Consider the following 18,280-nt stretch of genomic DNA (forward strand, 5'->3'; position numbering starts at 1 on the left):
TAATTACACAGTTGTCCCAATGCCATTTCTTGGATAATGCAAACTCCACCTGCCAATGGATGGCGCTACCACAGTAATCTACTAAATCCCACATGTGTTTTGTGTCTGCTGTGAAGCTTCTCTCCAGATCTACTGATCTGCTCATTCTAGCATCAGTGCCACGCTGTTTTAGAGTCCTTGAGTCCTGATACAGCAAGTGTCACCTTGTTACTGTCTTTTTCAACATTGCCCCTAGCTTATTTTCATGCTGCTTTTTAGATTAAACTTAGATGAGTTTTGTTTCTTAGAAACCCTGTTATAATTTTGACATCGAATAGATTAAGTTTGAGAATAATTCAGGAAAATAAATACCTTTGCGACATTTCATCTTGGTGTGTCTATCCATTTACTTAATTTTTACTTTACGCCTCCCTGGAGAATATGAAATTCTCGGCTGATTCTTGCTAACATCCTAATGCAATGATTTATTTGTTAATAACGTGGATGGGATTGTTTTGCATTATGTATTTTCACCTTATTTTTCCTGATTATTGTTACTTATGATAATAGTAGGCAGTATTTGTTGGGTGCTCACTGCCTGCCAGCTCCTTGTGTTAAGCACTTTATTACTTAATTTTGCTCACCACCCCCAAGACCCACTTTTCACAAGAAGAAACTGAGTTTTAAAGAACTCTGGTACTCTAACTGAGGCTCCACGGCTAGGAAGTGGTAGAGCTCAGTCCTGATTCAAGTATTCTGAAATCACTCTTTATTTCTAATAGTCTTTCAATTGGTAGTCCTATTTTTCCCCTATAGTTCATCATATCTCTAAATAATAATTTTCCTACTCCTTTCAAATATTTTTATTTTCCCCCTTTTATTTTCGAATTTTACTGTATCCGTTTCTTATAATGCACCTATCTGTATATTTAAAAACTTATATAATATCATAAAATAATCACTAAACACTTGAAGAGTAGTGCAAGATGACAGGATTTAAAATAACACTTAGACATTATTTCTATAACACTGAATATGCCAAGTTATAAGTTGCTGAAATGACTAAGTGGCACAAACACTATCCATGTTATGTTTTTTACGTTGTTGCTTATGTAAAAAAAATATAAAATTGGGTGTAAAATATTTTTAATTCTAAGGAAACTGTTGGTTTTGTTTATCTTCATGTACTTATTCAATTAAGGGCAGTCGGTAAATTTTTTTTTGGTTGCAGAAAGTTGGGGGAAATGGATGGAGCCAACCAGAGTGAGGACTCCCAGTTCCTGCTCCTGGGGATCTCGGAGAGACCTGAGCAGCAGCAGATCCTGTTTTGGATGTTCCTGTCCATGTACCTGGTCACGGTGGTGGGAAATGTGCTCATCGTCCTGGCCATCAGCTCTGACTCCCACCTGCACACCCCCATGTACTTCTTCCTGGCCAACCTCTCCTTCACTGACCTCTTCTTCGTCACCAACACCATCCCCAAGATGCTGGTGAACCTTCAGTCCCAGAACAAAGCCATCTCCTACACAGGGTGTCTGACGCAGCTCTACTTCCTGGTCTCCCTGGTGGCCCTGGACAACCTCATCCTGGCCGTGATGGCATATGACCGCTATGTGGCCATCTGCCGCCCCCTCCACTACACCACAGCCATGAGCCCTAAGCTCTGTATCTTACTCCTCACCGTGTGTTGGGTCCTATCTATCCTCTATGGCCTCATCCACACCCTCCTGATGACCAGAGTGACCTTCTGTGGGTCACGGAAAATCCACTACATCTTCTGTGAGATGTATGTACTGCTACGGCTCGCCTGTTCCGACACGCAGATCAATCACATTGTGCTGATGGCCACAGGCAGTGCTATCTTTCTCATTCCCTTTGGATTCATGATCATGTCCTATGTCTGGATTGTCAGAGCCATCCTTCAAATACCCTCAGCCTCTAACAAGTACAAAGCCTTCTCCACCTGTGCTTCCCATTTGGCTGTGGTCTCCCTCTTCTATGGAACACTTTGCATGGTGTACCTGAAGCCACTCCACACCTACTCCATGAAGGACTCAGTAGCCACAGTGATGTATGCTGTGGTGACCCCCATGATGAACCCTTTCATCTACAGCCTGAGGAACAAGGACATGCACGGGGCTCTAGGAAGACTCTTAGGGAAACCCTTTCATAGGTTGACATGAGGATAATTTGGAAAGGGGGCATTGAAGTGGAGACTTGGAATATCCTTCACCATATGCAAGGTAATACCCTACGGGTTACACAGCCTTGATTAGGACATTGTTCAAGTTCACAATGAATGTATATTTCTCTGGTGATAAAAAGACATATATGTATAACCCAGTGTCCCCCAGATCTCACAGTATTGGCAATAAATAAGGTCACACTAACACTAATCCAAGAATTTTACAGGACCAAATTCATTAATGTGCATGACCATAGGACCACATGCTCAGCCTTATCCATATACGCCCAATTATAATCTAGCAGTGTCTCTCATCTTATCTAGCAAATATCCAATGTATAGAAAGTATAGCCTCAAAGCCCACCCAAGGGAGGGCTTCACTGGCAGGGAGGGAAGCCTCAACCATGCATCTCTTATGAGCATAGAAGCTTGTCCTAATCATCTCGAGCAGCAACTTCACTACCCATGGTACCCAACCTGCAGCTTGACACAGTTGCAGAACTTAAATAGTGGTCTTTCCTGGCCAGGGAATACACCATGTGTCCCAGGCCAATCTGAGGCAATAGCAGTGCCCAGCCAGAAGCTCTGCTTGATTACTAGATTTGCATTGCTAAAGAATGCCAGTAGAGGCTCAAACAGGTAGCTGGCTGCCTCCTCAAATGTGCAGACACCAACATAAGGATTATGAAGAATTAGGGAATCACAACACCTCCAAAAGACTAATAAATATCCAACAATGGACCCTAAAAAAATGGAGATCTGTGAAATGACTGCCCATGAATTCATGATAGTCCTCTTAAAGAAGTTCAGTTAACTACAAGAATACATAGATATAAAATTAAATAAAATTTAGAAGATAAAAAAAAATGAAGTTGACAAAGAAATAGAAATCCTATAGCTGAAGAACACAATAACTGCCTGAGAATTGCCATAGAAAGCTATAATGGCAGGCTTGATTAACCAGAAGAAAGAATCAGTGAGCTAAAAGACAAAACATTTGAAATTATCCAGTCAGACAAGGGAAAACAATGAAAAAGAATGAAGAAAACCTACAGGAATTACAGGACATCAAGATACCTAACCTTCACATATTAGTAGTTTCTGAAGGAGAAGGAAGAGAAAAAGAGACAAAAGTGTATTTAAAGAAATAACGGTTGAAAACTTTCCAAATCTTGGAAAAGATGCCAAAATAAAAGCTCAGAGATCTTCAACCAAAATCAACCAAAAAGAAGTTCACCAGAATACATAATAATAAAATTATCAAAAATCAAAGACAAAGAAAAAATTCTGAAAGTGGCAAGAGATAACAAACATATCACAATCAAGGGAGTTCAAATACAGCTATCAGCATATTTCTCAGCAGAAAACTTGCAGGCCAGGAGAGAGTGGGATGATATATTCAAAGTGCTAAAGAATTAAAACGGCTGACTGAGAATACATTACCCAACAAAACCATCCTTCAGAATGGGGGAGAAATGAAAATTTTTCAAACAAAACCTAAAAGAGTTCATAACCACTAGGCCTAACTTACAGAAATTAATAAAGGAACTTCTTTAAGCTGAAGAAAAGACCACTAATTAGTAACATAAAACATACAGAGGCTGGGCTCTATGGCTCGTGCCTGTAATCCTAGTACCCTGGGAGGCCGAGGCAGGAGGATGGATTAAGCTCAGGAGTTCGAGACCTGCCTGAGCATGAGCGAGACCCTGTCACTACTAAAAGTAGAAAAATTAGCCAGCCATCATGGCGTGCACCTGTAGTCCCAGCTACTTGGGAGGCTGAGGCAAGAGGATCTCTTGAACCCAGGAGTTTAAGGCTGCAGTGAGCTACAATGATGCCTCTACACTCTACCCAGGGTGACAGAGTGAGACTCTGTCTCCAAAAAAAAAAAAAAAAAAGTACAGAAATACAAATATCAACAGTATAAGTAACACAGTTATATTCAAAATACTTTAGGAATGTAACGGTGGTGTGTAAATCAATTTTATCTCTAGCCCAATGGTTAAAGGACATCACTATTAAAAATTATAGCTAAAATAAATTAACAAAGAACACAAGTTGCAAAATGGTGTAAATTTTGACATTGAAAACAAAATGTGGAGGTCAAGGTGAGAGGATTGCTGAGGCCATGAGTTTGAGACCAGCCTGGGCAACAAAGCAAGACCTCATCCCTACATTAGAAAAAAAAATTAGCCCAGCATGGTGACACACATCTTTAGTCCCAGCTACTTGGGAGGCTGAAGTGGGAGGATTGCTTGAGCACAGGAATTTGAGGCTGCATGAGCTATGAGTGCATCACTGCATGACATGCTAGACAACAGAGTCATATCCTGTCTCTAAACAAATTAAAAATAAATTTAAATGGGGGGTAGTCAAAGTGTAGAGTTGTACACAATCAAAGTTAAGTTGTTATTATCTTGAAATAGCCTGTCTTAAGATATTTTATGTAAGCATTATGGTAACCACCAAGCAAAAATTTATAGTAGATGCATAAAACATAAAGAAAAAGGATTTTTAAAATAATGGGTAAAATTTCTCAAATCTAGAGTGGGAAACAGACATCCCAATTCATGAAACCCAAAGAACTCCAAATAGCTTAAGCCTGAGGAAGGCTACACAAAGATATATTTTAACTAAATTGTCAAATGTCTAATACAAAGAAAGAATTTTGAAGCAGAGAGAGAAAAATGACTCATCACATACAAGGGAAGTTCCATGAATGTATCAGTAGATTTCTTAGCAGAAACTTTGCAAGCCGGGAAGGAATGGGATGATATATTCAGTGCTGAAAGAAAAAAAAACTGCCAAAAAAGAATTCTATACCCAGAAAAACTGTCCTTTATAAATGAAGGAGATACACTTTCCAAACAAAGAAAAAGTGGGTTCATCACCACTAGACATATGTTATAAGAAGTGCTAAACACAGTTCTTCAAGTTGAAAAGAAAGGATTCTAAATAACAACACAAAAGTATATGAAAAGATAAATCTCACTGGTAAAAGTAAATATGTAGACAAATATAGAATACTGTAATGATGGTACATAAATCACTTTTAATCCTAGTATAAAAATTAAAGGACAAAAGTATTAAGAATAATAATAACCAAAAAAATGTTAATAAATATAAAAATATGTAAATTCTGACATCAATAAAATAAAGTGTGAAGGTGTGGAGTTAAATGTAGAGTCTTTCTATGTCACTAAAGTTAAGTTGTTATCAACTTAAAACAGACTATTATAAGAATTTTATGCAAGCCTCATGGTAACCACTAAGAAAAAGCCTATAGAGGAATAAAAATTAAAAAAAGAAAGAAAAACGAATCAAAATATATCACTATAAAAATCATTAAGTCACAAAGGAACATAGCAAGAGAAGAAGAGAGAAACTAAAGAATGAAAAAATAAAAAGAACACAATTAGCAATTTAACAATAGTAAGTACTTATCTGTCAATAATTACTTCAACTGTAAACAGATTAAACCCACTCTTCAAAATATATAGAATGGCTGAATAAATGTTAAAAACATATAATCTAAGTGGGGTGCAGTGGATCACGCCTGTAATCCTAGGACTTTGGGAGGCCAAAGCAGGAGGATTGCTTGAGGCCAGGAGTTCAAGACCAGCCTGAGCAAGAGCAAGAGCCCATCTCTACAAAAAAATAGAAAATTTACCCAGGTATGGTGGCAGGCACCTGTAGTGCCAGACACTTGGGAGGCTGAGCCTGGAGGATCGCCTGAGCTCAGGAATTTGAGGTTGCAGTGAGCCATGATGATACCACTGCACTCTAGCCCAGATGACAGAGCAAGATTTGGTCTCAAAAATAAGAAAATGTGATCCAACTATATCCTGTCTACAAGACACATGCTTTAGACTGAAGGACATACACAAGCTGAAAGTGAAGGGATAAAAAAATACATGCCATGAAAATAGTAACCAAGAGAGCAGGGTGGCTATACTATATCAGACAAAATAGACTTTAATTCAAAAACTCTCACAAGAGACAAAAAAAAAGTCATTACATAATGACAAAATGGTAGATTCCACAAGAATATATTACAATTATATGTATACTTGCAGCAAACATCACAGCACCTAAATATATAAAGCAAACATTGACAGAACCTGAAGGGAAAAATAAAAGTAATGCAATAATAGGAGGAGATTTCAATGCATCACCTTCAATACAAGATCAATCATCTGAACAGATAATCAATAAGGAAACAATAGACTTGAATAACACTATAGCCCAAATGTGCCAAACAGATACATACAAAACATTCCATCCAACAGCAATGGCAGAATGCACTTTCCTCTCAAACAGTCATGGAACATTCTCCAAGATGTATCATATCCTAGGTTACAAGTCAACTCTTAACAAATTTAAGAAGATTGAAATCAGTCCACGTATTAATATCTTTTCTGGCTACAATGAGATGAAATTAGAAATCAAAAACAACAGGAAAATACACAATTATGTGAAAGTTAAATAACACACTCCTGAACAACCATTGAGTCAAAGTAGAAACAAAAATGGAAATTAGAAAATGCCTCAGGAAAAACAAACATAAAAAACGTATGGGTTGCAGTAAAAGGAATACTAAGAGGAAAATTCTTCATGGTAAACATCTACATTATGAAAGAAGAAAGAGCTCAAATAGCCAACCTAATTTTACACCTCAAATAAATAAAAAAGAAGAAACTAAACCCAAAGTCATCAAAAGAAAGAAAATAAAAAAGAATAGAAAAATAAATAAATGGAAAATACAATAACAATAGCAAAGATAGACAAAGCTAAGAGTTAGTTTTTTGAAAAAAATGATCAAAATTGGAAAACACCTAGAATAATTTTTTAAAATAAGGAAAAAGACTCAAATAAAATCAGAAAAGGAGATGTTATTACCTAGGGCATGGAAATAAAAAAGATCAGAAAGAACTATCCTGAATAAGTTTCTAGAAACATACAACTTAACAAACTGAATAAATAAGAAATAGAAAGCCTGACCAGAGCAATAACAAATAAGGAGATTGAATCCATAATAAAGAAATCTCCAAACCAACAAGAAAAAAAACCCCATGAGCAGATGGCTTCACAGGTGAATTCTACCAAACATTTAAAGAATAATTAATACCAAAAAATTTTAAGCTCTTACAAAAAATAATAGCAGAAGAGGGAATGCTTCAAACTCACTTAATGACACCAGCATCACCCTGATACCAAAATCAAAGATACCACAAGAAAAGAAAACTACAAGCCAATATTTCTGATGAACTAGATTCAAAGTGCTCAATAAAATACTAACAAATCAGATTCAACAGCACAATAAAGGATCATACACCATGGTCAAGTGGGATTTATTCCTGGGATGCAAAGACAGTCCAAGACACACAAATCAATACATACAACACACCACACTAACAGAATAAAGGATATGCATCCCATGATAATCTCAATAGATGCAGAGAAGACGTTTGACAAAATTCAACTCCATTTCATGATGAAAAATCTCAACTAATTACGTATAGAAATAATTTATCTCAACACAATGAAGGCTATGTATGAAAAAGTCCACAGCTAGTGTCATACTCAGAGGGGAAAAACTGAATGTTTTTCTGATGTTTTTCTGAATGTTTTTCTAATATTCTTCTAATATGAAGATGAATGCAAGGATTTCACTTCTATAGCCCTGGCACTTCTATTCTCTTGGCACTTCTATTCAACATAATAGTGGAAGTTCCAGCCAGAGCAATTAAATAATAAAAAGAAAGGCCTCCAAATCAGAAAGGAAGAAGTAAAATGATCTCTGTTTGTATATGATGTTACCTTATATGTAGAAAACCCCGAAGACTACACACACACACACACACACACACACACACACCTTTTAGAACCAATTAACAAATTCAGTAAAGTTACAGAATATAAAATCAATATATAAAAATCAGACATCCAGAGCATATAAACACACACAATGAAATATTATTCAGCCTTTAAAAAGGAGGGAATCCTGCCGTTTATAACAACATAGATAAACCTGAGGATGTTATGCAGGTAAAATAATCTAGACACAGAAAGGCAAATACTACAGGATCTCATCTATATGTGGGATCTAAAAAAGTCTAGGCTACAGAAGCAGAGTAGAAAGGTGGTTATGAGGGATCAGGAGACGGAGGAACTGGAGAGGTGTTGGTCAAGGGTACAAACTATCAGTTATAAGACAAGTAAATTCTGGAGACCTAATGTAGCATGGTGACTATAGTTAATAACACTGCATTGCGTACTTGAACTTTGCTAAAAGAACTGATCAAGTGCATTCTCACCACAAAAAATAAAAGTAAGTATGTGAGGTGATGGATATGCTAATAAGCTTGATTCTGGTAATCATTTGCAATGTACGTATATGTCAAAATATCACTATGTACACCTCTAATATGTATGAATTTTATTTGTCAATTATATCTCAATAAAGCTTTAACAAATAAAACCATTTTTTCAAGATGGCTGACTAGAGACATTGGTCAACAGTTCTCCTCAGAAAGAATAAAAAAGTTGCGGCTGAATAAGCATGGTGCAATTGGAATACTGAGGAAAGAGCACCAGAACCCACCAGAGAACCCATGGGAAGAAGCTGGGCTTAGAATAAGAAGAAACAAGATAATGGTAATGATGGATCCCCAAGGAATTTGGAGTCCCATGGAAAAGGTAGGTGGGGGGTGTTCTTTTGAGTCGCTCAACCCACATTAGACTGCTGGCTCCTGAACTGTTGGAAAGCCCGCCTCTACCTTCACGAGGCCAAACACTGCTGCCATCAGCAAACTGAGAACCTCTTAAGAGCAGAGCACCAGGCTGCCAGCCCATCCAGTGTCACTTGCCCTCTCCACAGACCATATACCAAGGCATATAGTCATCAGACTACCTGAAGTCAATGTGAAGAAAAAAAATTTAAAGCACCAAGACAAAAACATCTAATTACATATAAAGGAAAGCCCATCAGACTAACAGCAGAAACCTTACAAGCCAGGAGAGATTGGGGTCCTATTTTCAATATTCTCAAAGGAAACAATTTTCAGCCACAAATTTTGTATTCTAGCTTCATAAAGGAAGGACAAATGGTCTTTCCCAGACAGACAAATGCTAATGGAATTTGTCACCACTAGACTATCCATACAAGAAATGCTCAAGGGAGTTCCAAACATGGAAACAAAAGGTAGATATTTGCTAGCACAAAAACATATGAAAACACAAAACTCACAGGTCCTATAAAAACTATTTTACAATTGAGAATACAAAGCAATTTAGCCAACAATTAACATTATGACAGAAATAGAACGTCATATGTCAGTATTAACTTTGAATGTGAATAGGCAAAATGCCCCACTTTAAAAATTTAGGTCAGCAGAATGGATAAGGAAATACAATCCGAACATCTGCTGCCTTCAAGAGACTCACTTAATTGGTGAAGATTTTTATGGACTCAAGGTAAAGGGGTGGAAAAAATATTACACAAAAATGAAAACCAAAACCTTGCAGGAATAGCTATACTTATATCAAATAAAACAGATTTTAAATCAACAAGGGTTATAAAAAAGGCAAAGAAGGAAATTATATAACAATAAAGGGATAAATTCAACAAGAAGATATAACATTCCAAAATATATATCCACCTAACACAAGAGTTCCCAAATTGAGTAGTAAAGTAAATACTACTAGGTGTAGGAAAAGAGACAATAATAAGATAATAATGAAGGATTTCAACATGCCACTGACAGCACTGGACGGATCACCGAGGCAGAAAATCAACAAAGAAACATGGACTTAAACTAGGCTCTAGAACAAATGGACCTAACAGGCATTTGCAGAGCATTTTATCCAACAACTGCAGAATGGACATTTTACTCTTTGGCACATGGAATATTTTCCAAGATAGACTGTATGATAGGCCACAAAACAAGTCTCAATGATTTTTCAAAAAATTGAAATCATATCAAGTATCTTCTCAAATCACAACAGAATACAACTAGAAATTAGTTCCAAGAGGAACTTCCAAAACTATAACAATACATGGAAATTAAACAACCTGCTCCTGAGTAATCTTTGAATCAATGGTGAAATCAAAATGGAAACTAAAAAATTGTTTTAAATGAATGATAATAGTGACATAAGTTATCAAAACTGCTGGGACACACCAAAAGCAGTACTAAGATGGCAGTTTATAGCACTAAACACCTACATCAAAAAGATAGAAAGATTGATCTTTCTATCTATATAATATTGACACTATACAGCAATGAATATGAACCATATAAAACCACACACAACGGTATGGCCTTATCTTACAAATGTAATGTTGAGTGAAAGAAACACACACAAAAGAGAACAAACTACATGCTCCAATTTAAATAAAGTGCAAAAATAGATAAAATAATTTAGGCTATTAGGATTGAGGATAATTATTACCCTTGCAGGAACAGTGACTAGAAGGGTATATAAAATGACTTCCGGAGGGCCAGTAATGTGTTTTCATCTGAGTGCTGGTTACTCATGACTGTTCCATTTGTAAAAATTCCTAAAAAAAACCCCTTTCAACCTTCATTTTATTTCCTAAAGCACCACAAGCATCATTCTTATTCTTTTTTTTTTTTTTTTTTTTTTTTTTGAGACAGGGTCTCACTCTGTTACCCAACTAGAGTACAGTGGTATCATCATAGCTCACAGCAAGCTCAAACTCCTGGGCTCAAGTGATCCTCCTGCCTCAGCCACCCGAGTAGCTGGGGCTACAGGTGCATGCCACTACTGCCAGCTAATGTTTTAATTTTTGGTAGAGATGGGGTCTCACTCTTGCTCAGGCTGATCTTGAATTCCTGGCCTCAAGTGATCCTCCCACCTCAGCCTCCAAAGTACTAGGATTACAGGTGTGAGGCACCAAACCCAGCTCTTTTTCATTCTTTATCTGATAATTATATTACTGGGATTCCTGTTTGCATTTCATGTGTTGTTCTTGCTTTTGAAATCTTCTTTCCTTGTGTTTATGCTTATCTTTGGGTTTGTCCTGGATATCTGCTTGATAAATTTTTGAGAAATAATTTGAGGTGGCATTATGTTCCTCAAAATATGATTTTTTTAATTGCTTTTGTTTAGTAGTTGGGGTTGCTAGAAGTCTGGAATCATCCTGATCAAAGTCCGGTTCTTCAGATTTTCCAGACTTTGACGAAAATCAAAGCCAGGCTGCATTATGTGGAAAGTCTACACCATTTCTCTGGCTTACTCTTACTCCTAGTGTACATTTTAGGATTGGTGCACAATAAGGAGTTGGTTTGCTCCTTTGTACACAAGGCTCATTTCCCAAGACTCTTGCCTCTAGATATACACATTGGAGCAATTAGCCATGTGCATCTCAAGAAGCTATCTTGGGATGGCCTCCCCAAGGCCTCTCCAAAGCTGATAAATAGGCCTGATGTGGTCCCTGCTCAGGTCCCACCTTCAAGAATCTGGGATCCAAGCATCAGATCCCAGATCCCCCTGTCTCGTCAGGGCATAAATAGCCTTAAATTCTGTCTCCTCTTTTGCAGGGACTAAAGACCCAGCAACAAGTTCCCTGCTCCCTAGTTTAAGCCAATAGGACAAGGTGCCAAGTCCTATTCAGAAAACAATGTGTTAAAGTCTCTCATGTCCTGAATGACTTTTCATGCCTATATGGAGGCATGAAGCACCAGTGAACTCTGAGAGCAGCACGAAGCAGTGGGTAAGCTTTGGACGTGTCTGTCTCTTTCTCTCCTTTTTCTCTCTTTCTTATCTTCTCTCTTCTCCATTTCCTCTCTCATTGAACATACTCACATGCTTTGAAAAGTCTTCGTAATCTAACCCCTAAGTGTTTAAGGTAATATGACAATTCCTCCGATCTGCAGTTAGCACTCTGCAGTTCCCATGAGCATGCTGCCACAGGCCCTCGTGCGATGCTCACAACCTGGGAGAAAGCCCACGTGGGTCGCATGAGGAGGCTCGGGGAGGTTGTGTGCCCTGCTCAAGGTCATACAGCCGGGAAGCAACGGAGGAGCATTCCAGCGCCAAGTCTGTGGCGTTTTCCTATGACACACCCCACATGCACCCTCCTCTCCACCACGCCATGCCACAGAGGCTTTGTGTCTCCAAGGCCTTCTGACCACACGAGTATTCAGAACCCACTGACTCTACACACGCAGAGCAGTGTTTCCCAAAGTGCAGGATCAGAATTACCAGGTGTTTGCTAAAAAGCTCTTCGTTCTCGGAACAGAACCACTACTTAAAGGGATGGGGCAAGACAGTCAGCTTTTTATTAGTATTTTGATCCTAATGCACAAGAAAGTATGGGAGATGATTACTTTTAGGGCTAGAAAGCAGAAGTATCGATTTCGCTGAGCATCCTTGGTTTTCCAAAACCCTGTCACCTCCCTCCTACTTTCCCTCCTATCAGGCAGATGTCCCTCCCAAAGGGCCCTGGACTCCAGGGACCCGACTGTGGAAGGAAGTAGTCTCTGATGGGGTCTAGGGGGGTGGAAGACCTTTCTTTCCATGACAGAAACAGAAGTGGTGGCCAAGCGTGCTCAGGGTTGAGGTCACTGCAAGGAGTCACCATGGTGCTGCTCTGTTTCACACTCTGGTCACTTGGGGGTCTTGGAGTGATCTCGGGGATGAGCCCATCAGTTCCCCTTTCTCATTTTAACTCTGTTTTTCTCAGAGGCGGGCAGAGCCCTGGTCATGGACTTGCCTCTGCTGTCAGATCAAATCAGTCTGACCTTGGCAGATCTCTTCAGTTCAAGCTGCACCTATGTGCTGTGCTCTGATACATAGATGTGCTCATACATGGTGGCGACCCATAGGAGAGCTCTATGGGTAACAAATAACAGTTGTGGGAAGCCGTGCACACAGTCTCTAAAGCCTATCCTAAGGGTATTCCCATTCTCATGGGAGTACTCGAGCACGTTACTCTGTAACTTCAAACCTCATTGTTAAAAGAGACCTGCACCAACACCTATTTCAATTAAATGCTTGAGTTGGCTCTGAAGTGACCACTCAGACCAAGACATCGTGCAGCCTGTTTGAATCCCTTCTGTGATGGGGATTCGTTTCCCCCCCAGCTCCCTTTGCTGGCACAGAACTTACGTCTTCTGAGTGCCAGCCTGGCTCATATGTCTGTCTCTCTTATATTCCCTAGTTCCTGACCCGGGCGATCCACGTCCCTTTGTGCGGAAAGCTCATACTAACATGGTCCCTCATCTTCTCTCTCCCATGTAGTCGCACCAAGTGGCCACACGCAAATGAGTCACCACCTCAACGCCCTGAGCCGTGCCCTGCAGACACAGGGTGGGCTGTGGCTGCCCCCGTGTGAGTAGGGATGCGGAACCAGGCCCAGGGTGGGCAGCAGAATTTCCTGCTGGAGCCGGGTAGGAGACAGAAGTCTGAGGACGTGGTTAAGAATAGGACTCCCCCTTTGCTATCCCCATGACGGCCCCTCCCATTTACAACCAGGCTTTAAGGTTGGAGAACTGTTTCCACAAACAGCATTTCAGTTCTTTCTCCTAACCCTGGGTGAAGTAGACGCTATTACTCTCATTTAATGTGTCTGAGTAGTTAGGGCATTGACTTCGGCTGCAGCAAAGAGGGTCAAATACCAACCCCCATCAGTTATGAGCTGAGCTACTGTGGGAAACTAGTTAACCTTCTAATTTTCAGTGGCTTCATCTGTAAAATGGGATGATAGAGCCAAATGGTGCTGTTTTGTAGACTGAATACAAGATCTTAACATATATAAGGCACTTACATTGTCTGACCAAGAGTTCAGTAATGGGGACATTTTTGCTGAGAAAAAAAAACAAAACAAAACAGTATGTGTTAAGCTGGGACTTGGACCCAAACTTCTGACTCGAAATTTCCTTTCAGTCTACCATCATTGACACTGGATACCTGGGAATTCAACTCAGTAAATGGAGATTTTATTTGCTAAATGCCATTCATTTGCTAAATGCTTACATGCCCTAACCTGGCCCCACCAAAACCGGCAGCTCCAAAATTACTGTAATCTTCTAGGTGGCTCACAGGTCCCACATATACCTTTGCTCATCCAACTGCTACTTCAAATTCATCATGTTCAACATCGAATTTGCAGAACAGGCTTCTCACTTCCCTGGCACCAGCTGGTTCTCCAAGCAACTGCATTTTCATCCATACCGTCGCTTATTCATTTTTAGGCTCTTAGGCTCATGACTCTTCCCCATTCCTTGATCTCCAATGCATGAAATGTCTAATATTTTGTACAGTTCAGTTCAACCCTCACTTTTGATCTCTCCACTATGCCTGGCATTGTGCAGGATCCTAAGGATACAGTAATGAAAGGGGTAGTGTCGCCATTCTCAAGACTCTCACCGTCTCACGGAGAACAGACATTCAGGCAAAATGTGGGATGGGTCAATCCTGAAAGAATGTAAAGACCAAAAATAGGGCAGAAGCTGGAGTAGTTACCTCTAGGGTGGGAGAAGCCATCACCAGGAGATGTGTGAGCAGGAGCTACAGTCGGTCTTACCAGGCTAACAAGAGCTGAATGAGGAAAACTCAGGCTGCAGGAGCAGAATGGAGCATGCACACTCCGTGAAAAGGAACCGCTGGTGTGAAGGACAGAGGCAAAGTATTTTGGGCTTTCTAGAACAATACAAGCCACAAGGCATTGCTGGAGTGGAGAGTGAAGGTGAGGAGAGAAGGAGAGTCCACTGGGAATGAGGCATCCTGAGGCCTTGACCTCCACGAACTTGGGCTATTCTGGGGAAAATGGGGAGCTCAGCTACCACAGGGAAGATACAGGATAGGTCTGTCATTTAGAAAGCATGCTTCGTGCTCAGGCAGAGCTAAGCACTCTGTGTACATGGCCTCGTTCATCCTCACAGTGACACCAAGAGCAGATCTTTTATTAGGTAGGCATAATCAGGAAAATCAGTATTTTACTAGGCAAGACTAAATTACATTTTTAAGTTAATAATCACAAATACAAATATATATGGAATGCATCCTTATTTATAATGGCTTCATAGTGTGGCTATTCTGCAATGAACATGTATGTATATGTCTCTTTATTTTGTGAGATATATAGGAGTGGAATTGCTGAGTCATATGGTAATTCTGTGTTTAGCCATTTGAGTAACTGCCAAAAAGTTTTCCAAAGAAGATGCATCATTTTACATTCCCGCCAGCAGTATGAATGTTCATATTTATCCATATCCTTGCAAATACTTGTTGTCTGAAATTTTTATTCTATTCATCCAAGTAGGTGTGAAGTGGTATTACATTGTGCTTTTTATTTGCATTTCCCTGATGACTAATAGTGTCAAGCAACCTTTCATGTGCTTATTGGCCATTATAAATCTTTTTTGAGAAATGTCTACTCAGACTCTTTGCCCATTTTTAATTGGATTTTTTATTGAGTCATTAGAGTTCTTTACATATTTATATCAAGTTCCTTATTCTATATAAGAATATTCCATATTCTATATAAGTTCCTTATCAGATATATGGTTTGCAAATATTTTCTGCCCTTCTGTGGGATTTCTTTTTACTTTCTTGGTGGTGTCATTTGAAGCACAAATGTTTTTAATTTTGAGGAAGTTCAATTTATCTATTTTTGTGATTGTTGATATTCATGCTTTTAGTGCCATATCTAAGAACACTTCACCCAATCCAAGGTCATGAAGATTTTCCTGTGTTTCTTCTGAGAGTTTTATGGTTGTAGCTTTTACATTTAGTTCTTTGATGCATTTTCAGTTAATTTTTTGATATGATGTGAATTTTTTTACATTTAGTTCTTTGATCCATTTTCAGTTATTTTTTTGATATGATGTGATATGATTTTCAGATAATTTTTTGATATGATATGATGTGAAGGGTCCACCTTCTTTGACATCTGGCTATCCTGTTGTCCCACCACTATTTTTTGAAAATGTCTTTTCCCCACTGAATGATCTTGGCATCCTTGTAAAAAAAAAAAAATCAATTGACTATAGACAAATGTGTCTATTTCTGGACTCTCACTTCTATTTCATTGATCTGTATGTCTTTCCTTGTGCCAGTAACACATTTTATTCATTACTGTTGCTTTGTAATGAGTTTTGATATTGGGAAGCATGAGTCTTCTAATTTTGTTCTTGTTTTTCAAGAACGTGTGGTTATTCTGAATCCTTGCAATTCCATGTGGATTACAGAATCACCTTGAAAATTTTTACCAAAAAGTCAGCTGGGATTCCGTTAGGGATTGCACTGAATCTACAGATGATTTGGGGATTACTCTTGCCATCTTAGCCACATTAAGTCTTCCAATTGACGATCATGAGATATTTTTCCATTTGTTTGGATCTTCTTTAATTTCTTCATAATATTTTGTAGTTTTCATAGTATAAACTTGGACTTCTTTTGTTAAATTTATTCCTAAGAATCTTAATCTTTTGATGCTATTCTGAACAGAACTGTTTTCTTAATTTCGTTCTGAAATTGTTTATTGCAAGTATGAAGAAATACAATTGCTTTTATATATTGATCTTGTATCCTGAAAACTTGTTGACCTCATTTATTAGTTTAAATAGCTTTTTAATGGGTATCTAAATACAAGATCATGTTGTCTATAAATAGAGATGATTTTCCTTCTTCCTTTCCAATCTGGGTGACTTTTTATTTATTTTTCTTGACTAATTTGTCCTGGCTAGAACCTCTCCAGTACAATGTAGAATAGAAGTGGCAAGAGTGAACATCTTAGATTGTTTCTGATCTTAGAAAGAAAGCATCTAGCCCTTCACCATTAAGTACAATGCTAGCTGTGGATTTTTTTTTTTTAATAGATGCCCATTATCGCCTTGAGTAAGTTTCCTTCTTTTCCTAGTTTGTTGGGTGTTTTTATTATAAAAGAGTGTTTATCCCGGGCCCCAGGCCACTTTTGTCAGCCAGTGATGGAGCTAGCTGGGACTCAGTTTCCTACTACAGAGATGGAGGATTCCTCTCTGAACAGGACTGGCCTAAATGTTCGCTCCATGGGTGCTGGCAGAATTTTGCCCTGTGTTGTGTTCCTCTGTGACAGGGCAGCCCCAAGTTCCAATGCAAAGACCCACAATCTCTTCTCTCCCCCTCCCCCACGTGCACAGACTCTCCCTCCACCCAGTGCTGATGCGGTGCTGCTGGAGGGATGGGGAAGTGGTGGCGTAGGCAATGCGAGACTGTGTTTCCTACCCTCTTTAGTGCCTTTAGTGCCTTTCTTTTTTGGAATGTTAAAACCATGTCCTGTTCCTTCACCTGTCTAGTGAAAAAAAAAAGAAAGAAAGAAAAACTGTGTACTGTGATCGCTCCCCTGATTTTGGCTCTTATGAAAGTGATTTCTTGCATGGATAGCTATTCAGTTTGGTGTTCCCGTAGGGGGGAAATCGCTGGAGGGTTCTATTTAGCCATCTTGCTCTGTCTCCTCCCTCCCTTCTTTCTTAACATACGCATTTACAACAAAAAATGTCACCGTAAGCACCACTGAATAAGCACCATAAGTTTTGGTATGTTTATGTCTTCACATTCATTCATTTCAAAGTATTTTTTATTTTTGTTTTTATTTCTTCTATGATTCATTGGCTATTTGGGGATGTGTTGTTTAATTTCCACAAATGTGTGAATTTTCTTAATTACTACCTGCTTTTCACTATGATTTTCACTCCACTGTATTCAGAGAACATATTTCATATTATTTCTATCCTTTTAAATTTACTGAGATTTGTTTTATGGCCTAGCATATGGTTTACCCTGGAGAATGTTCCAAGGGCAGTTGAAAACAATCTTGTTCTGTTTGGGGGCAGAGTGGTCTATAGATATCTGTTAGTTACACTTCATTTATAGTGTTGTTCCATTTATAGTGTTATTCCATTATAGTGTTGTTCCAGCCTAAGCAACATAGCAAGACTCTGTCTCTATAAAAAAATAATTTTAAAAAATTAGCCAGGCAAGGTGGGGTGCACCTACAGTCTCAGCTACTCAGGAGGCTGAAACAGGAGGATTTCTTGAGCCCAGGAGTTTGAAATTGCTGTGAGCTATGATGACACCACTGCATTCTAGACTGGGCAACAGAGTGAG

The 18,280-nt window shown here is 38.8% G+C and overlaps 1 protein-coding gene across 1 annotated transcript; it reads left to right on the forward strand.

Moving 5' to 3' along the window:
* Nucleotides 1-1,214: 1,214 nt before the first annotated feature.
* On the forward strand, nucleotides 1,215-2,162 carry LOC105878873 (olfactory receptor 1D2). Its single transcript, XM_012778691.3, has one exon. It carries the CDS (start codon nucleotides 1,224-1,226, stop codon nucleotides 2,160-2,162), a length of 939 nt encoding a protein of 312 aa, XP_012634145.2. The 5' UTR covers nucleotides 1,215-1,223.
* The last annotated feature ends 16,118 nt before the right edge of the window (nucleotides 2,163-18,280 follow it).

The sequence above is a fragment of the Microcebus murinus genome, chromosome 18 (assembly GCF_040939455.1).
Source record: "Microcebus murinus isolate Inina chromosome 18, M.murinus_Inina_mat1.0, whole genome shotgun sequence".
Taxonomy (NCBI): Eukaryota; Metazoa; Chordata; class Mammalia; order Primates; family Cheirogaleidae; genus Microcebus; species Microcebus murinus.